Source organism: Mycotypha africana (genome assembly GCF_025528875.1).
Source record: "Mycotypha africana strain NRRL 2978 chromosome Unknown BDF20scaffold_2, whole genome shotgun sequence".
Lineage (NCBI taxonomy): Eukaryota > Fungi > Mucoromycota > Mucoromycetes > Mucorales > Mycotyphaceae > Mycotypha > Mycotypha africana.
In genome coordinates this window covers 3,033,621-3,061,380 of record NW_026515726.1, presented here as the reverse complement: position 1 = coordinate 3,061,380, position 27,760 = coordinate 3,033,621, and the positions used below count along the sequence as shown (strand labels likewise).

Genomic DNA, 27,760 nt, shown 5'->3' with positions numbered 1-27,760 from the left:
CGTTTGGTCCTCGGTTTGGTCCTCCAAAAAAAAGCATAAAAATGGTACTTTGTCTACCGTTTAAAAGCTTCTACAGTTTTATAACATATATAAGTATATATGCGAGGCGTCGGTATTGGGTCATTGTTCAATGAATAACAAGCACTCTTCACTAAGCAAAAAGATGATTTTTAATGACGGGCAGTTATTGTGATCAAGCATTCAAGCATTTTACTTCTCCAGCCCCATACCTTTAAACTGATGATTCTGGCTTCAGATATTGAATAATTTGTCAGCTTTAAAATCGACTTCTTTTCCTTCCGTTTCGCTTGTTTAGTATGAGCACTATTTAAAAAATGCGCAATCGTTAATCACGTATCATTGTTAAAATTAGATAGATTTAGATGAATTTAATGTGGAAGATTATAGCCTTTCTATTATATGTTATTGCTAGTCTGTTTCCAATTACACTTAAATTTCTTGGTATCTATAAGGCTATGTAATCTTGGGCAAAAAGAGATACGATTGTGAAATTAGGCTATGAAATGTAATTTGCTATTTCTTTACATATCGGATTATGGAATCGATTTAATAAACGAGATAATGCATTACTATGACAGGTCTGAGTGAACAAACTCTTCCGTTCATTGCTAAACTACTGGACTACAAGATTGATATAGCAAAAGTCTTGTTATAGGATTAAGATACTGAAAACATTATTGAGCAAGTAAAGCTTTTCGATTATTATGGCAAACAGAAAATAATCTATTATGAAGAGTTTTACATTCTTTTGCTGAGAAAGTTTTAACCTTATATTTGAGTTTTCGCTTTTTTTTCTTAGTAGGTTTCGTTGATTTCTCTGTCAAAAATAATGTCGCTGTCAGTGATAACAATTTCGAAGAAGCGCTCCTTGGCGTTTCAGAAACAGCGCCCAGATATGAACTTATTTTGAGTACGTGAGGGTCGGTACAGTGACCATCATTGTGTTTGCCGACAGTGTCAAATAATAAAAAGACATTCCATGCCAATCTCTACTCTCAAGCTTTGCAGTTATGCTAAATGGCCATTAAGGTATGATTATAAACGGGCATTTATTATGCTAAGAATAAATGATAAAGGCTGAATGCATCAATTGATAGAGCTTTTTCCTTTCTAGGCATCCTTCTATAATTTACAGCATCTTTAGTCGCATAGCGAGCCAGCCATAATTCGTTCAAAGCTTTATCTATTTTATCCCAGTTCTCCACAGTGCTCTTCTAATTTTTCCATTTGTGAAGCAGTTGATGTTTGAAAAGTGCAAGGCAAGGCAAATTTTAAGTATCACTGTCACCGGTAGCAACATCGTTGACAATAATAATGTATAATTTCAAGGTAAAAATGTATGTCATCTTTCATCTACATTATATTACTCTTCTGCCAGTGTACGAGAGACACGGAAGCGTAAAATAGTGAAGAAAATTTACGGACCAGTCATGACAGCAAATTTCACGCTTTAACCTGCCATCACCAATCGATGCTAATAGAACAGCCTACTAGCTTCATCACAATACAAACTTAGATCATACTATTTTCAGTTAGTAATACACGCGCGTTACAGAACGAAGATGAAAATGAATCAAATTTTACAACATTGACTCGTATTTATTTTCACATATAGCGAACCATTCTGTATGCTCCTCGGGTGCACATTGCTTAGCCAGCTTGACTAATTCTATGGATGCCCTGGTATATTTTTTTGCTTCTTCTTTCATGGTGTTACAATCTTCTTCATAAATTTGAGAGACTAAAACATCTGTCTCGTCCACTAGGTCTTTCAATTTTTCATAAATATCGTCTAACCATCGTACAGGCACATCCATTTCTGCTCTTTCCTTTATACAACGACGTTCGATTTTCTGCATTACAAAAGCTGCCATATCTACTAATTTTGCACATTGCTTGGCTACTTCTAACTCCTCCTCGTTTAAATTTGTTCTTTCATCGTCAGTGTCTTCATTATCGTCAAATCCTAACGATTTGTCTTGTCCAGCTACAATATTATGTACCTCTTCTCTAGCATCATTTAGCGTTTCTGTGAGCCGTTTCCACGCTTTTAATGTAGCCTCTTTGTTATTTTTAGGTAAATTGATATCGCTCATTGCCTCTTCACATGTTTCCCAGAGGGCAGCTGTAGGTATCATGAAAGGCAATTTGTTTTGTTGCTGTTCCTTTTCAGTCTCTTTCTTGTTCTCTTCCGACATGAAACTAGTACATAAACTGATGACACCGTTCAAAATATCTCTTAAGAGGGATCGATAGGCTGATTTGTAAAGTTTTCCACTGCTGTTTGGAACAGTGTGATAAAATCCCACAATACGATAGAGTGTATTACTGATTTCTCCACTCATGTGAATAGCGTCGCTGGGTTTACGAGGTGGTTTGCAAGATAAAGTAAATTTAGTAGCATTGTGTGAAAGGATCTTCCCTAGGTTTACTGTTTAATCATCGTTAGTAACACGACAAATACGAGTGACATTATCAACTGAATTACCCATGGTTTGCTGAAAAGTAGCTGTATTAAAGTCAGAGCTGGCTTCAACTTTTCTATCCTCCTTTAAATCGTCAAGGTACACATTGCACATTTTGCAGCAAGCTTTAAGCTTAGCTAATTAAACGCAAGACAAGTTTTTAATAGTGACGCAGATTAAGAAGAAGCACAAAATAATATACCTTGGAATTCTTCCTCTGTGGACATATTGTTTCGAGAAATCTACTATTGTCTGGTACCTAAAAGAGGAGTCTTTGATTTTATGGAAACTTGATAACTCTAAGAATTGCAGAATTACCGATCACAGTGAGGTTGGTTTAGTGGCTGAGTTAGGAATATAAACGACCCGTTGCATAAAATGCGTGTTTGATTCCTGCAATCGTAAGCATTGTTCATACTTCTCTTCTATCTGACGAATACAGTCTACTTGAGGGATACTTCTTTTGAGACAACCATCATTGTATATCAAACTTCAATAAATATAAATACTGAAGTTCAAAGCGAGTCTCATCCGAATTTATGGGATTTGCAGAGGACTTTAATCCAAATGAGGCAATATACTTTTGAAACAAATCGTAATCGGTTATTTGTTCTGAATTGATTCTTTTTTGCATTTTCTCTTTTTTTTTCTCAGCTGGATGAGTACTGTTTTGACCAGAATTTCTCTTTTAAAGAATCATTTACGTACTTTCACTATGAGAGCATCTATCATGGCCACAACAGAAAAAGCGACTTTTGCTGCTGGTTGTTTCTGGTATGACCAAAACGACAATTCAAACTTGAGTATGACTTTAATTGGTGTTTTACCCTTCCCTTTATAGGGGTGTCGAGCACATCTATAAGAAGCATTTTGGACAATATGGCATCAAAACAAAAGTAGGATATACAGGTGGCAATACCGTAAACCCTAAATATAGAGAGGTATCCTTCTAACGCTGTTTCAAGTAAAGTGGAAATCAAAGTATTCACTTTTAGCTATCAGGTTTGTTCAGGAGGTACACATCATGCAGAAGCTTTAGAAATAGATTTTGACCCACAAAAGGTTCCGTATGAGGCTCTGGTAGAATTCTTCTATAAAATGCATGGTATAACTGTCAAATATTCTTCCTCTATAGGAATATATAGCAAGAAGTTTCCGTCTAATCTAGTATACCATATCTTAGACCCTACTACTATAAATGCACAAGGACCTGATGTTGGTACTCAATACAGATCAGCTATATTTTATCATTCGCCCGAACAGAGAGCTATCGCTGAAGAAGTGACAAAAGATGTGCAAGAAAAGCATTACAAAGGCAAGAAAATCATAACGCAAATTGTACCAGCAGATGTATTTTATGATGCAGAGACTTATCATCAGGTAGACAAAAACGACATATGCCCTGATATGTTCATCGAAAATAAGTAGGAAGGGTATTAATTTTAATCAACTTTATAGATGTACTTAGAAAAGAACCCTAATGGATACGAGGTAACTCAAAGTTGCTTAGTATAATAAAACAGTTAGAGCAAAAAATTCACTCATTCATCTATCGTTTCTAGTGTCCTACACATTACTTGCGCTGGTAGACTTTTTCTTCATCGGGGCAGCTAGAAATTATGCAGAAAAAATTATTCAGAAATAAAAAAAGCTTTCCTTCGTCTCTTTTTCGCTGCAAGTTGAAGCTGCCAAATATAAGCAGAAATGAGAACTATTTCCCTTGTGAAAAGACTAAAATGGTCTTTCTCAGGAAATATGAACCCTCATGCGCTTGTCATTGGTGATGTAGACGATGACAATGTACGACAATGAAAATGGTTGCATTTTGCGTTCGCATTCACTCAACGCAATGAAGCTATTGTTTTTGTTCTTTCAACTGTTAGGAGAACGAATTCGTCATTGGCAACTTGAATGGTGACATGGCCATATTTAAGGGTCAGTGTGAGGATGGATATCCTTCATTTATTTGTCGCGATTTAGGAACTGTAACTATTTTATTGAGAATTCGAGTAATCTTCTATGACTCTTGATAATTGTATGTTCTTATAATAGATCACTTGTATTGCAGTGGGTGATGTTAGAAATAGCGGAAAAGTAATGACAGACAACACTTCTGCAGTAAACTAGGCTTATGCACTCATTATCATTAACTATCGATACATTATAGAATTCAATTGTTGTCGTTAACGCTGAGGGGCACGCTCATATATTTGATGTCAAAACCAAGGCTTCATCGAGTTCCTTCAATCAGCAACAGCAACAGCAACATATATCTATTCATGATTATCTAAAAGGAGGTAGACGCTCTTCTGATTCAACTATGCGAAATTTCAGAAGAGCTATGAATGGCGGTAGCAGCAATACGTCTTTATTGAATGAGGAGGATAATCTTCGCAACCAGCAACAGCATGCACAACAGGCATTATCAAAATCCATACATGATCTTGAAAAACCCAATCTAACCTTGAAAGTGCCTGTTAACGTGAATAAAATATTGATTGCTGATATTGATAATGACGGATTGAACGAAATCATTCTAGCACGTACCGACCGAATATTGCATGCATTTCAACTTGTTCCCTCAGATTTCACAGCAATACATCCCATAGCAAGTACTACTAGCCTTAACATCAATGACAAATCGTTCAGTAACCATAGTAATGTGAACGCTACCACAGTATTATCACCTAACCATACTTCTTCATCTATTAACCTTACCTCTGGTCTCACTCATCATCCATCTCATTATCAACATAATTATTCTGCGAGGCCAACACTAGCATCTACTACGACTAATACATCACTCGTTACAACTACAGCAGCGGATGAGCATCATTCAAACAATAGCAAAAAGTACCGGCTCCTGGACAAGAATATGTGGGTTTTTGACGGTCAAATCAGTTCTTTATGTACGACTACTCATCCTGAAAAACCAGATGAACCTTTATTACTCGTAGCTCAACCAGGAAATACATTTGTGATTATAGACCAAGATGGCAAACGATTGAATAAAGACTTTACGCCTCAGCAACACAACGTCACTGATGACCTTCAGTACAACCTAAATGGTACAGCAACTTCATCCATCAACTTTGGACAAAACCAGCCTTCGAATATCTCTAATATTTCGGCCGAGGATCAGGACAGAATTCGATCTATACTTTTACAGCATCAAGCTTTCGCTTCTCCTTCTGTTGATATACCCATTGATACTACTGTCGACCATTCTGCAATAACTGCAACAAAAAAACGTTCAGGAACGGCAGGAGGAGGAAGAAGCTGGCCGCCATTGTCTTTGTCAACATCAGATCAGACGGGAGGAACTACGGACGTTGAGGAGGAGGAGGAAGGCGAAGAAATAGAAAGCGGTGCTATAGCTACCGAAATAGTGATTGGTAAACGACACTTGATGGGCGATTCTTTCTTAACCAACAAAGTAGGCATGCTTAGTATGGACGGCACATTCTCTGTCTACGATTTACGAACAAAAGCGACTTCTTATAAAGATCTTTTTGTTACCCATAAGTTATTCAGTTTAGCCACTTTGAACGTAAACTACAATAATAATCGGTTGAACAACGCCACCGACATCAGTTTAATGGAGAAGCCTGCAGGCTACTATTTACACCCACCTCATCACAGACACGGTGGCACGCAAACACCTATTCATAACAGTAACAATGCAGGTTCTTCTTCGCCGCGTCAACAACAATTACAGAAAGCTGCTGCTGGGTCATCGCCCATCTCAACAACTACCGCATCGTCGAGAAAAGCCTCATTGCCTCAGCAGCAGCAACAACATGAAGAACTGTCACGTGTCCCATCAAAGTGTTCGATCGATCTCAATGCTAACAAAAACAGCAGTAGCGACTTTATCAGAGATAGTATTAATGCTCTAAAATCAGGAAAAACAGACGAAGCAGTAGAGGAGACGACAATAGACAGTGATTATGAAAGTGTATCTTGGAGTGAAGGTGGCAGCGAGTCAGACAATGAAACTGGCTGTGATTTATTTGTGGCCTGTGCCTGGAATGGTGTTACCTACCTCATTGACTGGAGCGAACGCTTAGATGATGAAGATGAAAGTGATAGTGTTATCATCGATAGGAGCAGTGACCGTGACTCCGCCAGCACACACAGCAGTAATGAAAGCCTTGATGTTGACACGACACGAATCAAATACCAATTAGTCAAGTTCGCTTTCGAAGGCCGTGTCTGCGCATTCACGGCTGGGCATTATTGTATAGCCAATCATGTGAATGTGCCCTGTTTATTCTATGTTGATTTTGAGGATCAAATCTATGTATACTATGATGTGCGCATATCACCCGGGCCTGTAACAGGCTTTATTGATACGATAGATGACGATATAGAGGAGTCACTTGACAGAATAATGGGCTTGGAAAGTGCCATTGATACATTAGCCGAGGCTTGTCAACAAGAGCTGCATGAACAAGATGAAACGAATAATCAGCAAATTGATTTGGGCGATGGATGGCAGGGCATAGCTGCTGTGGAACAACATGGGGCCGACATCCGAAAACAACAAGAATATTCTTCTGAAACGGCAGCTGATCTGATCGACCAACAAGAATTACAAGATATGGACTTTTTAAGTAAATCGCGTTGTCAATATAAAAAAAAAAGAAAAGCATGTTGCCATGGGATACAACTGACTGCTTTGTTTTATATTGATTTACCGTGTGGATAATTCCAGACCTTTCAGATTTTATACACGAATGCCTCTACGGCTTCGAGGATATGAAAGATAAGATGGAAAAGGAAATGCTTAAGGTGATTCATTTGTTTACTTTTTCTTTCTACGCACTTAGCGCCTGATAATAATTTATAATTGAACTTTTTCACGTAGTTTGAGCAAAGCCTTCTAACTAATCGCATACCTGCAAGTGGAAACACTCGAAGACTATCGGATTTGAATATAACGCTGGAACCACCATCGTTGGACGAAGAAGTCTTCAACGATGATAAATCTGATTCTGGTTCTTCCACTGAACTCAATTTACGGAAAGACGACTTTCTAAATATCGAAGAGGGCGATGATTATCTAAATTCAGTTGCAAGAAGACACAGCAGTTTAACATTAACCCACAATACTACCAGTACCAATAACGATTTACTATCCTCGTCGTCGTACGACAATGACATGCACATATCGTCATGGATTGAAGGTTCGTTGATGGGTACATCTATTTTTAACAATAACCGTGAACAAGAAACCCATAACGATAATGATGGAGTGGAGGATGTCGATGAGAATAAAACCGCGGAAAGATCACGAGCAGAGTAGATAGAGATCCAAGATCAGTGTATCAAAACGCGAACATACTAGATATGTTATCTTCATTTTACAAGAATAGTACTTTCTATTCAATAAAAAATTTTACAATTGGCAGGATGACCTAGCAAGGAGTGCGAGATGGATGAGTAATAGAATGAAGGAGAGGGATATATAGAACACGTATATTATGGACAATATGGTTACAAAAATATTACAAAAATATTACAGAAGGTTACGTCGGGCAAAGAGATTTTATGAAAATGAGGGGTATTTGTGCAACAGATCCACCAAAAGTCTGATGGTGTGAAAAATAGCTGCTATATCGAAGTTATTGTGATACAAAAATGTATTACTTGGCATTTGTGGGAGGGGGGGGTGTTTCTTTAATGCTTGTATTTTCCTGTCCAAAGTTGCACACCTTGGTCTGCAAAAAGGTCGACAATACCAATATAGTAACCGCTTAGCGAAGCTGGTATACAAGCTACACCACTGGCGTACATCCAGTTCACGTTTCCTGTCAAATTATAGACCGCTTCTAATACGAGATTGAGGCTGACAAAGGAGAGACAGAAAGTACCAATGAAGCTTCCACCTTCAAGCTTGGTAGTAATGATGACAGCCATTAAGGCAAAGGTTGCCCACATGAGTAAATATATAGCAGTTGTTCTGCCTTGGTCAGGCGTTCCCGCATACACTTCCAATGCACCACCGATAGCTGGGATCATCAAAGCGCCAGCGCCCAACCAGTAAGCGCCAAAGCTAACGAACAAAGTACCATTAAATGTATCTCCAGTAAGCAACTTGAGGAAGCCTGCTATAAACTGGGCTAGACCACCATACACAAGTGCTACAGGGAACATAAAGTTATTTGAATTCGTGGGTAACACTAGCTTGTGTAATGCCATGAGCATGTATACGCTTGCAAATCCCCAATTTGCTATTTTGAATATGGGGTTATTTCTGGTTACATTCTACTTTCGTTACACTAAAATGTGTTTTTTTTGAGGGCAAGTGAGTATTTACCAATGACTGACGGATCTCCCATCCCAATTAGTCGTTTTCGAGAGTTTCCAGAAGAAGAAGGGTTCAACATATTGCCGCCAATAACACCAGCATGTCTTTCAATATCGTAATAATTGTGATGATTTGTAGTCGTTTTCTCTACGCAGAAAATACTTTTTGCTGATACATCAGGATTGGAATTATTGCTAGTTATCAAATGTTGTTGGAGTGCGGTAGCAGTAGTGAGAGTATTCTCGCTATCAACGAGCGTATAATCGGTGTTGCGCTGAATAGGGGTGGGAGCAGGCATAGACATCTCCATGGATGAATACAGTATTTACAGCTATTGTTAGCTTGAAAAAGGGGAGAAGGCGAAGATAATTGGTAAGCAGACAGAAGTGATTGAATCTGATAAAAAGTTGAAGAAAAATGTCTCGCTTCAACCTATTTAAACAATCCCCACATTTTCGTTTTGAAAAAGCGACAAAATTTAGTCCCTAGATGACCCTACTTGAAAGTAGCTGACGAGAAATAACCAACGAGCGAGCAAGTAAAAGATTGACTCCGATTGTGTTTTCGAATGGTGATACATCCTTCAAAAGAGTACGTTCTCTGTAGCAATTAGTCATCCAAGAACTGAGATGCCATCTTTCATGTTCAAACACATGTATAAAGGTGAATATCTATCCATCTTCATCATAATGGAGTTCTATTCTGATATGCAATTTTGTCAGTTGTACAAATCGCGATTTTTTTTTTTGTTTTTTGTTTTTTTTTTTTTTTTTTTGTATTTTTCTGTTTGTATAGTGCACCACATCTTTCGTTCTCCATGAATTCTTGTGTTATTTTGAATGTTACCGGATTACAAGTGACTGTACTAACATAATATGTTACTATGGAACAGACCCAACGGCTAAACAGCTTCAGAAATAATTGCTATATCAATTGCTAGCTGCCTTTATCCTCTTAAGTACAATAACTGTCAATAAAACAATTACCATGTTTCTGTTCAGTAATATACTCAGAGAAATTCGGAAAATTGAGGAATTGAGTCTTTGTTTGTTGGGCATATGGCGTATAAATTTTAGAATATTACCCGGGTGTTTTAAAGTAGAAAAAATATACAACACAGACAGTATTCGTATAACGATGAAATAAGTTTCCCGCGATACCCTGCTGGTATTTTTGGCTGTTTGTTGTAACAGAATAGCCCAGAATATGGGTCCAAAATGGAAGTCTAAAACCAAGAAACGCTAAAAGGCAAAACAATGTTGGCCATTCAAATAGCAATTGAAATTTTGATCATGCTTCTCTTCTAATTTGGCTTTTATTAAGTAGCTTGTGATTTTAGGTTGTTTATTCCCTGATTGCACCCTTATGTATACTGAATGGCTTTGATATTCTGGGCATACCTTTCACTCCGTCATATGTCTAAAATCCTAAATTGATAGCATACTTCTTATGCATGTTATAACGACGTGATAGTAGTCTTACAGCAGAATATCGTTTCATTGACGATATTAGTGATAATTGTTAAATGCATTATAAGCAAGTGCTCAGCCAAATATAACATATGATTTCGTCATCTTTTGTAACTTACTTCGAAACACCATCTCATTACGTCGACAGTACTACAAAACCAGTTAAATGTCCTTGCAATTCTAATGATAATACAATTGCAAATATACAAGGCTGTCTTAGATCGGTCAACATTTTACTCTAACAGCTTAAAATGAAGAAGAAGAGTAATGAGAACATAAATAATGGGATACACCCACACATTAGACAGCTAACTGGGCAGGGAGCAACCTTAATTGTCAATCATGATGGAGCCTTACATACTATTCTTGGCCAAAGAAAAGGACTTCAGTTCCACAGAAAAGTCAAACAAATGCTTGCGGTTTCCACATATATTGCCATGAAAGTTCATTTGAGGCATCTCGTTTTCAATATTGATTCCCTTTTGAATGCTGTACAAGACCAATTGTCAAGGAATTTCTTGTTTTCGGAACTTTTCGACGGTTTACTGAGCCTCGTATAGTTTTCTATGGAATCTGCAACAATGCGCACAGATGCTGTGTACTGTCAACAAGCTGATTTGCCTTATTAGAACAGTGGTCTAGTTTTAGATATGCTCTTTTTCCTTTCTCTGAAGAAAATATAGATAATATTAACATTATGCGATCTTGAAATGGAACGGGTATATTTCGAAACTTGAAAAAAAAGTTAAGCTTGACTCCATTGATTAATTATTGTCTCCGTGCCATCGAGACAGTGATGTGTCTAAAGGTTTATATTATTGATGCGAATTTTTTTCATCAAATCTTGACTTTTATTGCACATCATTTTACGTATTTTTTACCATACTATTATTTCACACCTTCCCCATTTCTATTCTCAAACTTTTGCATGAGTTCGCACAGTGTTTTGTATCTAAAATACAGAAGTGGGAAGACGAGAATTCAAATGCGGGTGTCACTGATACGAATTTGCAGAAATGAGTGTATTCGGGGAATTCCATCAGTGAGTGTAATGTTGAAGGATCAATGAAATTTCTGTACCATGCTACTTCAGAAAAAGGAACATGCTATTGTTTGATCGTATTTCCGAACGAAGCAAAAAAAAAAAAAAAAAAAAAAACTGTACAAAGGACACGGCTGTCGCGGTGTAGAGAAAATTGACGATGGAGTCATTAATCTTACACAGAATACTTCCTAATTATTAAAATTAATTTATACCTTTTAATTGTAAGTCTCTGTTATGGCGTGTGCAGCATAATAGTAGTACTTGGGTAATAACTGGGCTGTGTATATGAAACCCACAACATTATTCACTGTATTAAATCATGATGAGTTTTTTAAAGTTATCATTTGTGATATTTGCCAGGTTCTTTGCCCATATGCAAATGAAGGACCGAAAAACACATATCATGATGAAGCTGCTTACCCCAATTCTTCAGTTTACATATTTTCAACCAAACGGAATTGCGTTTACCTAAAGAAAGTTCCTTATTCATAATATCGACTGCATGAAGATTGAATGTTGATATTTACTTTCCAATACACATATGCATTAATTCAACTCATTCATTTGTTTATTATTTGCATATTTGAGTATCTACTTTTTTCTTAGACATATCTACATAATAAAGATAATCAGTCTTTAAACTATTCCTAAGGCTTTGTGATTGAGAGTCTCAGTGGCTAATGAAAAAGTAAAAAATTATCATGGCATGTGGTAAAAGCACTGCAAACTGGACCCTTGATGCAAAAGTGCACAGAGGATAGAAGAAAGTAATAAGATACAAACTGTTCAAAGATAATTAAGGTGTGAAAAGGGTCTTTTTTTCTTCTGAAATTGTTATAACAGGTCCTTTGGTTTTGTCATTATGGTCAATATATCGATCAATTATTTCTAGAGTACCTCAACAGCACATACATGCTTAGAAGAGCCAACGATCGAACTGAGCATATTCTCAGCTATATACACTAACGCGCCATAGAAATACATTTCAATATCTGAGTCGACTCTGTTCTTTTATTATCGTTCTTGCTCTCAGATACTTCTTGTACTCTTTGAAGAGCTTCAATTCTGATTATTTCGTTTCTAAGGAAAAAGAGTTAGAGTTATCACTTGTCTTTTCTCGGATTTTAGAAAGCAAAATCTTGAGTATTACGTGGAGTTAAGCAATGCCGACAGCTATTGCAGGTCTTCACTTTTTCACGGCTTTTTGCAGAGTATCGTTTAGTATAGTCAGATATAGAGTGTCTGTTATATTTAATAATTACATCCACATAGTTGAAATAGTCGTATTTGGACTGAAGGTCAGCAGCCTTTGATCTATTTTGTTTTCTTTTTTTCGCACCTTTATGGATCAAAATATTTTTACTGATATCGAAGAATAAAACGGTGTTTCCATGATATTGTAACACTAGCGGGGCTTCGATGAGTAACTGCAGGTAATCAAAAGCTGCTCATCATCATGGATTCACATCTGCTTGTAGTCTGGGCGAATCACCAAGCTTATTTTAATATAACAGTATAGATCTTCTGACTCTAGGTAATCATTTGAGCACTCAAAAACCAAGGAGCAAACTAAAACAATTAGCAGATCCTCTTTTTTTAAAGAATAATATGTAATGCCATTAAAAGGTCCAATACACAGTCTAGATTGAGCTGTAGAGAATGTTTGAGGTTCTGTATAAAATTCATTTTCAAGGATGACGCATTTCTTTTTTTCACTGTCTGCTCATCATTTGTCTCTAAGTGAGTGTTTTGAACTCTTTTTTTAGACCGATTATACCTGACAGTGTATGCTCTCATCTGAAGAATTCAGAGTTAAAGCAATGGCCTTTTACTTTCTGCAAAATCACTCGCTGGGAATATGTCACCGAGCGATGGATAGTTCTTACGTAAAACTATATTTTTCTGTGTTCATCATCGTTCGCGTATAACTGTGGAGTGTCTTCTTCTTGAACTGCGGATTGAAAGCTTACTGGCAAAGACCTAATATTTCTAACTTTTCCTTTCTTATGGAAATAATACTAATACTAACATTACGATCTTGTCGCATTTTACTTTGCTATTTCACCAAACAATGAAACCGTTAAAGGTTATTCTATTTCATGTAAAACACGACGACAGGCTATCTATGCCTTTTATCACAGATGTCGACTTTATTACGAAGAGATTCAAGTGTGCACTTACAAAGTAGTTTGGTTCCTTTTCTAAACCACAGCTCTTTTTTACGCGTATAGCAGCTCACAAGGTCGATATCGACATCAAATTCTACTGAAGCTTAGCGAAGGGTGATGCACTTAAGATTTTGTACCACCTAACTCCTAAGGGTGTCTTGCTTTGACAGAAACAGTTTGATGTGTGAAATAGCTCAAGATTTTTCTACCGCTTTACAGATATAATCTACAATAATGTACTTTATAGCTCGCTTGAATCTATTTAACCAAGTCTTATAACATAATAAACAGATTGTAGAACTTTGTCTCTTTCACCACTGGAGAATGTGTAGCCATAAGATCGGCTGCGGCTGGCCCTCTGGACTATGGAAAAAAGGGACCAGATTACGGTTTTTCTCAAATTGTTAAATCGGTCAAAAATACTGAACAACCTGTCCTTTCAGCTGGAGAGTAGACTTGGAGTTATGGTCAGCAACTTGGTTTAAATAAGGGTGATAGTATTTTAGGTTTCCTCGTTGCAGTGCTGAAAACGGCCTTCAAGTAATTCCTCGGCTGACTGTCAACAAGCAGAGCACGTTCTTCTTCCGTGGAAGGGAGCTTAAACCAATATGAATGCGTATACACTGATCCTGATATGACACTCACTGTACCTCACCAGCGAAAGTTACATCCATTTCTGGAAATTTTATATCAGCGGTACCTGCATTTGAATGTTTTCAAACGCCAAAGCCGTACAGAAATACCTGTACTTTTTGAGTTCTTGTGTTCTCTGTACATCGTATGACAGATTTGGGTTGCATTAATGAAAACACAAAAATAACACGTTGGTTTTTTTCTCCAACCTGTATTACGTTACACGTTTCATTTTTCTTTAACAGCTTTCTACTCATTCTTCTCTTCTTCTTTACTTAATAAATGTATAAATGGATCTGTAGCTGTAATAGTCAGAGCTTTTTCTTTATCTTTCTCTAGTAAAGGGAGCGTAATTTGATAGGCATGAAGCATCATACGGAAAGTATCTGTATATATATCTTCGTAGTTATAGTCACCAATGATAGGATGACCTATGTGCTTCAGATGCAAGCGTAGTTGATGCCTTCGACCAGATATAGGCGAGAGCTTTACTTTTGTTGCAGGAATTGATTTCTGCTGTCCAGTTTGAACTTCTTTAAATGTATAATAACCACGTTCGAGTACTTCAATATTTGTCTGCGCTGGTTTCCCTTCTTCGTCGATCCTCATCCGAAAAGCGTGATTCGGATCTTCAGCAATAGGTTTATCTACAAAATAACTAAATGAGCAAGTTTATTAAGCATTGAACGATTGGGTATCCCCGTCTAATAGAAGCATAGCGTTCTGATGTCCCACCTATTATCTGACAGATGTCCGTTAACCAAAGCTATGTAAGTTTTCTTTACTAGACGCTCTCTAAAGAGCTTGCTTGCTTCCGCTGCTGCTTTTTTGTTCAAGGCTAATACAAAAACTCCTGACGTAGCATAGTCAAGCTGATGAACGTTACGGAATTTACTAACTTCTGGGAATTGTTGTTTCAAAATGCTTTCAACTATTTATATAAATCAGTCAATGTAGAATTGATAACAGCAAATAACTTATTTCATACCCGTTGCTTCTGTGGAATTAGGGTAGTTTTGTATTTTACAATCGTAAGGCTTGTCAATCACAAACCATTCCTCATCCCTATAAATGACCGAAATGGGTAGATCTAGTCTATTCTCAGTCTTCTCTATCATCGTCGAATTTGGCGGTAGAATTGTGGGATGAGGGGTGGAAGTCTTCAATTTACTAATAGACTGAAGGCGTAGAAAGAGGAAAGGAAATATCGAAATAGGTGCTTTCCGTAGTGGAGGCTCAAATGAAATGCTCATATGTGAAAAATCGGTGCCAGTCTACTCCTCTAATTACCGATTTCATAAAAATACTCTTTCGTCAGGTGCGTTCCCTTTGCTCAAAGATAAGTATGCACAAAGGTATTGGTATAAGTGTGACTATTCGTCACAATAACGACAGTCAAAGTGAGGTTGTTGTTATTCGACCATTTGCTTAAAAGCTAGCTAAAACTAATGAATACAAATTACCACTCCTAAGCTTTTACGAGAAGAAGTGGAGGTTGTCAAGACTGAATAGTAAAGAGCAATTGGAAGTACACAACTGCCCTAATATTGATTCTTCAAAAGAATAGGAAGGAGATAAAGGTGGTTACATATGATAAAACTCTTTATTAGCGGAACAGATTTATTATTTTACAGTAAGTTGAGATAGGGTTAGATATGTATGAGTACGAATAGAAAAGTGACATCAAAATTAAATACATGTATTATGTTATTGATAAATGGCATGATTAAGTCAACAATTTAAAAACGAGATGATAGCTTGCGTAAGATTTCTGCACGAGTGTCTTCGCTTAACGAACCTAGGATTTGGCTGAAACCTTCAATGACAGCATCTTGATCGTTGGAGGCCAAAGAGACAACTTGCTCAGCAGTGGCATTACTCTTTAACTTACTAATACGTTGATCAATAACACTTGCACGCTTTTCATACCATTCGGCAACAGTTTCATCAGCATCTTCATAATCAACAGACTCATTATCATTGGCGAACCATTCCTTGACGAGGCTATACATTTGATCGCGAGACAAAGAAGATCTGGTAGCAGAGACAATCTTACGGAAAGTATATTCTTCGCTAAGACGACGACGAACACGCCAGTAGAAGTAATGACGAGCACGGCGCCAGTCAAGGGCCTTACGAATAACGCCCTTAGCCTTCATACGACCAGAGCGGTCATGAAGATCAGCAAACTGAATTGAAATTTGTTGATAAACGGGTAATAATTCTTGCTCACGAGCCTCGACTTGAGCCTTGAGTGCAGCCTTTTGTTCTTCAGTCTTGTCACCTTCGGCCAATTGTTTCTTCAGAGAAGCATAGGTAGGATCGAGGCGTTCCATAGTGGCAAGCAATGCAGGTCTACGGTATTTGATTTCTACAATACCTTCGGGTTCCAAAACACCACCTCTAGCATTTACATCTGCATACATTTCCATCATATCTTGGTTAATAGTAGGATCAACAACGACCCAAGCACCACCACGAAGCTCACCGTTGGGAATAATGTAAACAAAGACAGGTTGCTTGTAGTTACTAAGAGCATCGACAATTTGAGCGCCATATTTCAAAACTTCATTATACATATCGCGTTGTCCACCTGAGAAACCACGCCAGTTAGCAAAGATCATCAAAGGCAACTGTTCACCCTTATTGAAATCGTTGATAGCTTGAGCAGTCTTGTAAGCAGAGTTGGGAAACCAAACACCACCAGCTTCCATGAAAACTTGTTCAGTAGAATCTGAGTTGGCAGGATCAGCAGGAACGATGTTTTCAACAGTACGAGTTTCAACAGAAACGACACCCATGGGAATACCACCCAAACGAGCACGACCAACAACGACAGTACGAGCCCAGCCACTCAAAGTTTCAATGAATGAGCCTTGATCGAAGAAGCCACTGAGCCAGTTGCCGTTTTCTTCCTTGCCAGCCAAGAAGAAACGAGGATCGGAAGGACCCTTAGGAGGTGTGTATTCAATATCACGGTCGACGGGGTCAGTGCTCAAACGTATAGGGATCGAGGCATTACGGACATCAGGGACAAATGAAAGCCATTGAATAATCTTACAGACACCTTCAAGATCATCTTCAGCGGTTAAGTGAGAAACGCCATTCTTATACATGATTTGCGTACCACCTAATTGAAGGTTAGAAGTATAGACTTCACGACCAAGCACCTTATTCAAAGCAGGAGCACCCGTCAAGATGATGGGTTGGCCTTCGTTTTGAACAGTACGTTGACCTAAACGAACAAGGTAGGCACCGATACCGACGGAACGGCAAGTAACCAAAGTAATAGTGAAAATGTCTTCGTAAGCACGAGAAGTAGCACCGGCAATGAGACCGGAACCTCTCAAGTTTTCAACACCAAGACCATCCGTTTGACCGATAATGTCTGTGATACGGAGGCGGGTTTCGCCCTTTTCTTGAATTTCTTCGACGAGAACATTCTTCACATCCCCTTGTTGGCATAACTTTTCATAATCAGCAGGAGTGAGGTAAAGATACTCATAACCAGCACTGGGATTGGTTTCATCCTTCCATGCCACCTTGAATTGGCCGATGAGTTCTTCTGCGAGACCGATGCGAGCACCAGAGTTGGCAGATAAGTAGACGCGAGGAATACCGAGAGAACGAGCAAGCTCGGACGCCTTATAGAAAACAAGATCTTCAGCAACACCGAAAGAACCAATCTTAAAAGTAATATCGTTAGCGATGGCAATGATACGACGACCACTGGGGTATTCAGGAGTGCGAAGAGTCATCATCCAAGCAACCATTCCAACATTGTTAGTACCAGGAGCGCGGTCGATCTCTTGCAAGTTGCTATCTTCATCAAGCACTAATTCTTTGGCTTCTACCAAATGACTGGGTTGTTTCAAAAGAGGATTGTGCTTTTGAACCTGAGTCCATTGATTTTGAACAGATTGGCGGAAGAGTTCTGGGAAGTCGTAAACGTAGGTAGTACCCATCAGATGAGCCTTATAACGACGAGGTTGTAGCCATTCCTTGGTAGGGTAGGGAGCTGACAAAGATTGCATGTGCATAGGACCAGGAATCTTGTTGACAGATTTTAGGATCCATCCATTCTTCTCTGTCTTGACTTCTTGATAGACTTCAACCTTCAAGATGAAACCAGAAACGTTGTCTACCGTGAAACGCATGGGGATGATGGGAGCATCGGGCCTCTTGGATTGGACGTTAAAGCGGATTTCAGCACCTGTGACACGAAGCTTCCAAAGACGCTTACCGTGACGGTCAACAAAGTCCTTCAAGGCATTTTCGACTTCATCGGCTTCAATGGCAAAAGTAGGGATGAAATTGATGAACAAATGGTTACAGTCTGAATTTTTGTATTCATGAGATACAATTTCAAGTGTATCAAGAATATCCGTCAACAAGCGATCACTTTCGGAAATCAAATAGTCGGCAGTACGCATAGAGCTCTTCACACGACCAGGACGGACCAAAGCACGGATGAAGAAACGACAATCGGAAGGATTTTCCTTGGCGACAGCGTAGTAAACATGCATTTGTCTATTTTCGATGAAACAAGGCTTGATATCAAAGTTGGAAAGTCTAGCCAATTCAAGTTGGTAAGCCATGGCTGGTTCAATATGACGGATGGTTTGATCTTCCTTGTAGTTTTCGCGCTCACGGAAGGTATAGTAATCAGGCCATTGATTATCACGACAGACAACGACAGTGATACGACGAAGGTTAGCGTGACGGAAGTTGTCAACATAAGCAGCGATCTTTTCAGAAATTTGATCCTTGAAAGTAGCTTCATCGACATCGGCATTGGCACGGATAGCGATGTTGAGAATATTTTCCATACGGTTTTGTTCCTTAGCAGCTTGTTTTTGTTGTTGTAACATAGGAGGGAGGGGTTCTTCTGCAAAAGCGGTCATGATGCGAGGTAATTCCTGATCCAAATCATCCAGGGAGTTTAATGCAGTCATAGCACCAGTACGTATAGGTTCTTCTTCTGTCTTATTGAGCAAGAAGGTAAGATCAGAGTAAGAGGCGATACGCTTGCTAGGATCTACACTCGTAGCTGAGGTTTGCAATGAGAACTTCCAGGCAATAATGTAAGGGTTGTGCTCGAGATTGTAAGCGACATCCAAAATCTTGTAAGCATGGTACGAACGACGGCAGTAAACTTCAAGAGCAGCAAGCGCAATATAAGCATCATTGTGGTAGAAGAAGTGAGGCAAAACGTCAAAGACATTGAACTTGGTATCAATCAAATCTTTGAAGGTGTCATAGCTGGGAGTACGGTATTCAGTTCCTCCACCGTAGACGGACTCGGTAACGGAACTCTTCAAGATTTGATACATCTGAGCTTGACGTTCTTCATAAGAAGGTAGCTGACAGAGAATTAAGAGCTCACGAGCCTTGAGAGCCACTTTTTGGGTTGCACGGCTATCAATTTCAGACAAACGCTTCAAAACAGGAGTGAAGCATTTATCAATGGCATTGTTGGTAGAAGTAGGATTAATGATATCCAGGAGCATAAGAATGACATTGTTCTTGATGTTGACCTTGGCGTGGGATAAAACGACAGCCAAAACCTTATCTAAATCGTCCTTGTGTTGATTCTTGAGAGTCAAGATAACTTCTTCATCACGTTGCTGGCTGAACAAAATCTCAACGTCGTAATATTGTTCCATCAACTGAATGTAGTTACTGTATTCGTGTTCCTTAAGGCCATTTTTGAATCGTTCGAAAATGCTGACTAAAGGCGCCACCTGATTTCTGAGTAAAGTAACGTCCGATTGAAGCTTGAGGTTATTACGGGCGAAATCTTCAATCAACTTTTCCAATTGAGCAGCAGGGAATTCTTTTTGAGCAGCCTTATACTCATCCGCCAGATTGTGAAGAGATGTTTCTAAGCGTTGAGGAATACGTCCAGACAAAGCGGATAGAACAGAATTCAATTCGGAATAGGGCAAATTAGGATTTCTCAAAATATCCGTAAAATCTTTAACGACAGTTTGAACGAGCGCTTGGTTATCATAACCTTGAAGAATGTGTTCAAGAATGCCCTTCGTGGCGTTGAATTTCTGAATGGGCTTGTCGCCGGTGATATGAGGAACACCAAAGTCAGGAACAGTGCCGTTGAAAGGTAATGCATGCTTAACACGGCTTGGATCATCGAGGGACAAAATACCGATAATGTCACCTGCTTCTAAAGTAGCGCCGGCCTGCTTAATGAACTGGACGTGACCGTCTTCTGTAGCAATCAAAGGCATGTACATTTTCATGACCTGTTTTGATGAACAAGGGAAACAAAGGATCAATCCACTTTTTCACATCTTAGACTGTACCATACAATTTTTTTTAATTTTTTTTTTTTTTTTTTTTTTTTTGTTTTACCTCAATTTCAGCATAAGCATCACCAGCCTTTAAATGATCACCGTTCTCGACCAACAAATTGACGAGTTTACCGGGAGAGGGGCTTCTCAATTGAGTAGGGTCAGTTTCTTTTTCAAGAAGACAGGTTTTACCGTCAATCATCAAACGAGTAGCTTGAACTTCCTCTCGGGAGTAAGTTGTATGAGATTTGCCACCGATAGAAATCAAAAGACCGCCATCCGACAAATCACGAACGCCTACTTGGGTCTTGGTTCCATTAAGATACAAAGTATAAATGGTAGGAGCAGAACGAGTGACGGTGAAGTTATAGCGAACATCTTCATAAATAAAATCAACTGTAAAGACAGTTTTCAGACTACCCTTACTGGGGACTTGACCTTTCTCAAGCGATTGCTTGTATTGGTGGAAGCACTCCAGAGAGGCTTTATGGGCCTTGGTAGCAGCACCGCAAAAGATGGCAAGCATAGTATCAGGACGTTCGGCTGTCAATTTTTTCGAAATCAACATATCTAACCAACCGGTGTTGATGGTGTTTTGTTCGAATTCAGGAGTTTCGAGTAAGCGAATAATGTATTCGACAGTAGTACGGAAATCACCACGGATCGAAAGTTCTTTCAGAGCAATGACCATGTTCTTACGCGCTTGTTGACGGTTCTCACCATAAGCGAAAATGTGACCAAACTGAGAATCAGCGTATTCATGAAGACCACCCGCTGAGACGACAGAGAAATAACCCCAGACGTTCGTGCTAGATCTGAAATTGAGTTCTTGCATCATACCAGAGGAAGGCTTGAAACCAGCATCAGGATTTTCGGCCGTAATACGGACAGCAACAACGTGACCTTTGGGGGTTGGGCGACGATGGCTGGTCAATGAGGTAGGGTGTTCGAAACCGAAATCAATCTCTGAGGTGCCATTGGTTTCAACGCCATAAAGTACACGAATATCGCGAATACGATGAAGAGGAATACCCATAGCAATTTGAAGTTGTGCAGCGGGTAAATTGACACCGGATACCATTTCAGTGGTAGGATGCTCGACCTGAAGTCTAGGGTTTAGTTCCAAAAAGTAGAATTCATCGTCATGATGACTGTAGAGATATTCCACAGTACCAGCAGATACATAACCCACTAACTTTCCAAGTCTCACAGCTGCTTTTTCCATTTGTTCAAAAACATCTGGCTTCGCGATGGTGACAGGAGCTTCTTCGATAATCTTTTGATGACGACGTTGAACGGAACAATCACGACCGAACAAACTGATGGCATTGCCATACTGATCTGCTAAAAGCTGAACTTCTAAATGACGAGCATTACCAGCAAGCTTCATGATGAATATGGGGGAACCAGGAATTTCACCTTGGACTTGAGCGAATAATTGGGCAAAATTGCTAGCGTCTTCGACCTTACGAATACCTTTACCACCACCACCTTCAGAAGCTTTGATCATGACAGGAAAACCGATCTTTTCGGCAGCTCTCAAACCTTCCTCTGCCGTTTTGACACAGGCCTTTTCATAAACACGATCAGGCACAACAACATGGCCTTCTGCATCAAATTCGGTTTCAGTAACGCCATCACCACTCCAACCCATGGTGGGTACTTGGGCACTTTGAGCAACGATCGTCGACGAGATTTTGTCACCTAAGGATCGCATAGCAGAGGCAGGAGGACCGATGAAGACACATTTATTCTTGGACTTGGCAAGCATTTCAGGCAAGCGTGGATTTTCAGAAGCATGACCCCTAATCACAACCGTTTAACATGACATACAGTATCAATATCACAACGTGTATTTTCAACGCATCACTGTATATCCCACTATCTCTGTCTCTTTCCAAACGCGCCCTTCTACCAGCAGCAGCACACAACTTACCAACCAGCCCAAACAGCATGAACACCGGCTCTTTCAGCAACATCCACAATAAGTTCGACATTGGCATAATTGTTATTGTTTGTACCACCAGGCACTTCAACATAATTATCGGCCATACGGATGAATTCAGCGTTACCCTTCAAATCCTCGGGAGTTGCCATAACAGTGAATTCAATAGCACGTTCATTGCCAAAGATTTCATATGCCCATTTTCTGACGGAACGAATCTCCTTCATAGCAGCCATACCGTTATTGGCAATGAGTACTTTGGAAATAACAGTGTGACCTTCATGAGCTTGAACAAAGTCTTTTACAGGACTTTGAGGGGCAGTAGCAAGGGAATTGCCACCTAGTTGGAACAAATTGTATTAGTTTCGATCCCAACAGTAGCAACGTGAGTGTTCTTCTGTTTCGAGTGTGTTTTTTTTTTTTTTTTACCTAGAAAATGGCTGGATACATTCTTATGATTGACCATTGGTTATGTAGGATTGTATATAGGATTTTGTCCTTCTGTCAGATTCTAATAGATATGATGGATTGATTTACTTGTTGACTGTTCCACTTGGTCTTTCTTCCACGTTACAAAAATGCAGATTAAATCGGGCAATAAGATGTGTATATAATAATGTAACTAAACTGAGATCTCTACTCCACTTTTTGACTGTTCCCCTCAGTTAATGAAAAGTAATAAGAAATCAAATTAGATTTGCTGGTATATTTGAAATTAAAGAAAGGGTCGTAAAGAAAGTCTTTTAGAATTCGGTAAAAGGCGAATTTTTTTTCAACAAAAAAATAACACAGAAACTCCGACGAACGGGTAAGGGCCTCTAAAGCTTGGTTTGTCCCCACCCTTCAAACAGACGGAACCAGCCAGGCACAAACGAAAAAGAGGCTTGAAGCAGGCTTGATCGAGCTTTTTCATCTGGGTTTCAAAAATTTACCAATCATTGTTTGTAGCCCTTGGTGACCACCCCAACAAATAAAGCAAGCTTCAACTGTGCAATGTCAAATTAGGTTCGAAGCTTTCAAATTTGTCGACTGGTTTTGGGGGAGCCAAAGAGAGAGATCCAGTAATTTTGGGGTTTGAAATCAACAAGAGATAGAACTGTTTTATTGTACCCCGCAAAAATTACCGTACATTTGTTAATGTTTCGCAATTTTAAGAAAAGGAAGGCAGCGATATGAATTTTCTGGAAAATAGGCATTTCATTGTGTGTCATAAAGACAGGACTTATAAATGCAATTTTCCCTTTGTTTTGGCAAAATTTGACATTTTTACAAACGGCGCTCTAGGTTATTTTAGTTCAAAGGGTGGATGGGGGACAGGAAAAATAGAATATTCCGGTGGGCCCTGCTGCTGTTCAGCAGAACCTGCTGTTTGTAACTAGTCTATTTTTTTTTATTTTTTTTTCTAAAATGCCTTGTCGCGACTTTTCTGACGTTTTTTGACTATCCCCAGCCCAAATGGTTGGCCCCTGCTGATCAAACTAGCATGGATCGTCTTCCGCGTTTTTTTTTTTTTTTTTTTGATTTCGATCTATATTTTTGATTTTGATCTGAAACAAAAACTCAAACATTAAGGTACAGAAACCCGTCTGGGCGTGTGAGATAAGAAGAGTGTGTCATCACTTAAGGAATACACGAATGCACAAATCTAAGCAAAAGGTCTATAGAAGATGGGTTTCATGGAAAGAAGAGGTTGTGCCCCACTATGACGTCTTGCCTGTACTCCTTCCTAAAAGCCAGAAATGAAAAAAAGCTGCTCACTGGTGTAGCCATTTTTTTAAGTAACGTTGATGTTTGTTTCCTTTTTCTTAATTAAGTATAGAATGAATACAAATGTCGCTGTGCGTAAAGTGACGAATCTTTTATTTAAATTAATTTGTGTGCATTCTTTTTTAAGTACAAAAAGAGAAATAAACGATTGTGTGCAATCAAACAAACAAAAAGAGAATAGAAGGAAAAAAAAAAAAAAAAAAAAAAAAAAAAAAGTTAAAGTTTCTGTACCTGATCTATCTTTGCCACACGTAAGACTTTGAAATACATTCGTTACATACAGAAACAGGAGGAGTTTACACACGCTGTTTTATGGAAAATCTTATTGACAAAAAGTCGGGGAGCAAGACTGTTCCCACTCCTTAAGACGTACTCCTCTCAAAAGACCACCGCTCAATAGACTACTCTATGAAGAGCTTCTGCGTATACTGTCCAAAAAGAAAACTTACAGTAAAAATAGAACACTTCACGTCGTGTTTTTCTTAACGGCTAACGGCTCTTTCTTTTTGTTTCGTGGGGGATGCAACCCAGCTTAGTGGCAGGGAACAATAAAGCCCACAAAGACACATGCACATATTTAGAAAGACGTACAATTTAATAAAAATTAGCTGTGATAAAAATAGTAATCAGGATATAGCGCACACATTTCATTTTCTCTCTGACAAACAATAAGCCATTATTTTTGAGAGGAAAAAATATTACATATGTACAATGTCAATGGGAATAATGATACAAAGGCTGTAGAGGCAAACTTTCAATAATGATTGGTAAATAGTGAACTTGGAAGAGTATAGTTCATTAAGGTTTTGAGGGGGGTTTAGAAGGAAGGTAGGGACACGGTATGTCGATTTCAATAGCCACGAGATGCAAAGCTTGCTGATGGAGGTGGTGGCACTGCATGCTGTGGGTGAGGTGGAAGTCTACTGGTGTTCATCCAATGGGTGGACAACGAAGGAGGAGGGGGAGGGGGCGGAGGTGGGGGTGGCATAGGATAGGAAGGTTGATGATGTTGCATATAGTGTGTCATAGATGGAGTAGGCGTAAAATGATGTTGATGATGATAATAGTTATATAGAGTAGGAGTATTTGGTGAGGCAAGAACATTGTTCGTAGTTGCTACCACAGCTGAGCTGCTGATGAGCTGATCTTGGTCGTAAGCGCTCGGAGTACGTGTCGTTGTTGCTGCTGAAAGGTGATGGTTCAAAATACTAGAGCTGTTATTGCTGTTGCTCTTCTTATTGTTCATGATGCTGAGCGTTTTATTTGTTTCATTCAATCGCTGCTTGTGCTCCTTTTTCTGTTGTCTCCATATCTTGCGAAGCTCTTTGAATTCTGATGGTTGTCGTTTTGGGCCCTATTGGCGACACAAAGAGATAAGCTTAGCTTTATACGCTCCCCTCTTTATCAGAGGAAAAAAAAAAAAAAAACTTACGTGTCTTTGCATAGATACGTGAGCATTCAAATGATTCAATGTGCCATACGCCTTTTCACAATCTTGGTAATTACATTGGTACAACCGTTCTACTTCATGGAACTTTCGTCGTGGTCGCTTTTTTTGGTTGGGTCCCGGCAAGGGTACAAAGGAAAAAACCTTTTGATGAGGCTGATCGGTATGAGCGGCTGTAGCCATTGAATGTACATTCGGTGGATGCAAAGGAATGTTTGCCAGTGGATGATTAGGATCTGCTGTTATAAGCATACCATCAATCACTGAAGTAGGAGGCGAGGGTAAAGAATAGAATTGTCGACTTGGCAAAGTATTAAGGTTTATCTCATTTGTTACAACGGTAGTGGCGGTGGGTGGAGTATAAATAGGAGTTGTTGCTGTGTTATGATGTGAGGCTGCCGTAGTGGTGGGAAGCAAACTCAAATCAGATGATAATGGTACCATCGGATTGGGTGGTGGAGGATCGTATTGACTGTGATGGTTTCCGTCATTGGTTGTTAGCATATAATAGCCTCCTGCAGTAGGGTTGGATGTGGAGTATGTTCCGGCCTGGTGTTTTCTGTAGGCTGCTGGAGATTCACCAAGTGGTGACTGAGAAGGAACAGGAGGTGTGGCTGTCATAGAAAAGGTTGTATTGTGCGATAGGTAGGGTCTGGAAGGCATAGGGGCGACATTTTTCAGCATGTTTGGCTGAATCGTGGCAACTGTGGAAGACGTTGGAGGCATTTCTTGTTCTAATAGACTCGGATGCTGATAGCGAGCATCAAGTTCCTGTGTTGATTCGACATGAATGGAAGAGGGAGGGCTCTTCTCTACTGGGCTACTGCTGTTCTTGGCGTTTTTAGGTTGGTTACTTTTCGACGTCAATAAATGGGATAAAGGAGGGAGTGACTTATTCCTTGAAATCTCGTCTGTAGCGGAGGGTAAGGTAGTAACGGACGTGACCGAAGGCATACGCTGACTTTGACTCCGGCATTGAGAGGTACTGTGGGCATAAGACGTTGGCAGCGGAACAGAATGTTCTGTAGGCGTATAATAATTTGTTCTAGGATCATAAAAGCTTAGGTTCGCGGAAGATGGCACTTGAGGAGCTGTTGCTATACGCTGGTGGTGGTGAAAATCAGCATTCACTTTGTTATGTTGTTGAAAGCTTGTGTTATTCATAACTTTATTTTTCCACAGAAATCGGTAGGATCGAAGGGGGGATGAAAAATATAGAAAACGAGAAAAAAAAAAAAGTAAAATTGGTAAATTAAGGCAGCAATAGAAGTCTTTTATGAAATTGAAAAGCAATAGAAACAAAAGACAGAACTTTAAACAAACAGAAAAAAGCTTTATAAAGTGTCTGTGTTCCTCTTTGCTTGCAATGAGAGTATTAAAAAAAAAAAAAAAAAAAAAAAAAAGGAAAAGGATTTGCGAGCAGCCGTCTTATAAGTTGGTACAGAAAAGTTGGTCTAACTCTAAATAGTTTGGTTGTGATCTCGTCACATTGCGTTTATATTGGACTAAAAAAAAAAAAAGGATTTGCAGGCACCTGTCTTATACTTCACTATGAAAAGTCGGTGTAACTTGATAGTATTTTGTTGGTTTTTATTCTTTTAGAAAACTGCTATTCTTGAGATTTAACTTTAAACAGCCTGAGTTCTGATCTCGTCACATTCCGCTGACATAGAATTTGTTTGAAAGCAGTTCATGCGAGTATAAGTGTAAATTAATCATAAAACATACTTGCAATGATATGTAGTACACAAGCAGATATGCGGGAACCAGAAATGACGTTATCTTTATTGTAGGACCAGGACCGAAGAGAGCCTCCTCTCGCCTAAAAGGAGTATGATATTCGTGCTGTGTTTGTATAGTATCTGGGATATATTTCTAACGAATGCTGTTACAAGGATATTTCAGGAACAAATCATAAGGAAGCGTACCTTACTATAAAAAGCATACTCGTAGATCTTTTAGGTTATAATAAATGCAAAGTTGTTCATGTAAAGCAAAGACGAATAAGGGAAATACAGTGGAGGTAGGCAGAAATTCATTTTGAAAGAAAGTACATGTGTACATTTAGCAATACAAAAAATTCAAACTACACGTTGTACAACTCTAAAGTTTTAAGGTTCAAGATCCAAAAAGAAGAGAGATCTGCGCTGTATGTGAACGGTCATCGACAATCACT

General features: G+C 39.0%; 8 protein-coding genes across 8 annotated transcripts; 3 read left to right on the top strand and 5 right to left on the bottom strand.

The window, feature by feature from the left end:
• Window positions 1-1,049: 1,049 nt before the first annotated feature.
• On the bottom strand, window positions 1,050-2,788 carry BDF20DRAFT_855489 (Grap2 and cyclin-D-interacting-domain-containing protein). Its single transcript, XM_053080245.1, has 4 exons — window positions 2,689-2,788; window positions 2,510-2,623; window positions 1,637-2,452; window positions 1,050-1,552 (listed from the first exon to the last, which is right to left on the bottom strand). Exons 1-4 carry the CDS (start codon window positions 2,711-2,713, stop codon window positions 1,539-1,541), a joined length of 969 nt encoding a protein of 322 aa, XP_052939764.1. The 5' UTR covers window positions 2,714-2,788; the 3' UTR covers window positions 1,050-1,538.
• A 24-nt stretch (window positions 2,789-2,812) lies between these two features.
• On the top strand, window positions 2,813-4,286 carry BDF20DRAFT_329643 (uncharacterized protein). Its single transcript, XM_053075211.1, has 7 exons — window positions 2,813-3,058; window positions 3,141-3,260; window positions 3,328-3,427; window positions 3,489-3,591; window positions 3,670-3,866; window positions 3,945-3,977; window positions 4,049-4,286. Exons 1-7 carry the CDS (start codon window positions 3,054-3,056, stop codon window positions 4,073-4,075), a joined length of 585 nt encoding a protein of 194 aa, XP_052939763.1. The 5' UTR covers window positions 2,813-3,053; the 3' UTR covers window positions 4,076-4,286.
• BDF20DRAFT_855465 (uncharacterized protein) lies at window positions 4,264-7,377 on the top strand. The gene is made up of 5 exons (XM_053080244.1): window positions 4,264-4,286; window positions 4,342-4,471; window positions 4,539-4,580; window positions 4,654-7,280; window positions 7,357-7,377. The coding sequence occupies exons 2-4, from the start codon at window positions 4,406-4,408 to the stop codon at window positions 7,195-7,197; spliced, it is 2,652 nt and encodes an 883-aa protein (XP_052939762.1). The 5' UTR covers window positions 4,264-4,286; window positions 4,342-4,405; the 3' UTR covers window positions 7,198-7,280; window positions 7,357-7,377.
• A 791-nt stretch (window positions 7,378-8,168) lies between these two features.
• On the bottom strand, window positions 8,169-9,109 carry BDF20DRAFT_910885 (GPR1/FUN34/yaaH family-domain-containing protein; the record flags this gene model as incomplete). Its single annotated transcript, XM_053083756.1, has 2 exons — window positions 8,169-8,722; window positions 8,809-9,109. The coding sequence occupies 2 exons, from the start codon at window positions 9,107-9,109 to the stop codon at window positions 8,169-8,171; spliced, it is 855 nt and encodes a 284-aa protein (XP_052939761.1).
• Window positions 9,110-10,519: 1,410 nt separating this feature from the next.
• On the top strand, window positions 10,520-11,805 carry BDF20DRAFT_833256 (uncharacterized protein; the record flags this gene model as incomplete). Its single annotated transcript, XM_053078626.1, has 3 exons — window positions 10,520-10,822; window positions 11,014-11,310; window positions 11,572-11,805. The coding sequence occupies 3 exons, from the start codon at window positions 10,520-10,522 to the stop codon at window positions 11,803-11,805; spliced, it is 834 nt and encodes a 277-aa protein (XP_052939760.1).
• Window positions 11,806-13,675: 1,870 nt separating this feature from the next.
• On the bottom strand, window positions 13,676-15,711 carry BDF20DRAFT_985710 (pseudouridine synthase; the record flags this gene model as incomplete). Its single annotated transcript, XM_053085193.1, has 5 exons — window positions 15,103-15,711; window positions 14,850-15,045; window positions 14,390-14,772; window positions 14,127-14,181; window positions 13,676-13,739 (listed from the first exon to the last, which is right to left on the bottom strand). The coding sequence occupies exons 1-5, from the start codon at window positions 15,365-15,367 to the stop codon at window positions 13,676-13,678; spliced, it is 963 nt and encodes a 320-aa protein (XP_052939759.1). The 5' UTR covers window positions 15,368-15,711.
• Window positions 15,712-23,156, bottom strand: BDF20DRAFT_855431 (acetyl-CoA carboxylase). The gene is made up of 4 exons (XM_053080243.1): window positions 22,800-23,156; window positions 22,362-22,710; window positions 20,487-22,230; window positions 15,712-20,377 (listed from the first exon to the last, which is right to left on the bottom strand). Exons 1-4 carry the CDS (start codon window positions 22,834-22,836, stop codon window positions 15,854-15,856), a joined length of 6,654 nt encoding a protein of 2,217 aa, XP_052939758.1. The 5' UTR covers window positions 22,837-23,156; the 3' UTR covers window positions 15,712-15,853.
• Window positions 23,157-24,716: 1,560 nt separating this feature from the next.
• Window positions 24,717-26,946, bottom strand: BDF20DRAFT_970636 (uncharacterized protein). Its single transcript, XM_053085019.1, has 2 exons — window positions 25,570-26,946; window positions 24,717-25,491 (listed from the first exon to the last, which is right to left on the bottom strand). Exons 1-2 carry the CDS (start codon window positions 26,746-26,748, stop codon window positions 24,988-24,990), a joined length of 1,683 nt encoding a protein of 560 aa, XP_052939757.1. The 5' UTR covers window positions 26,749-26,946; the 3' UTR covers window positions 24,717-24,987.
• Window positions 26,947-27,760: the final 814 nt, after the last annotated feature.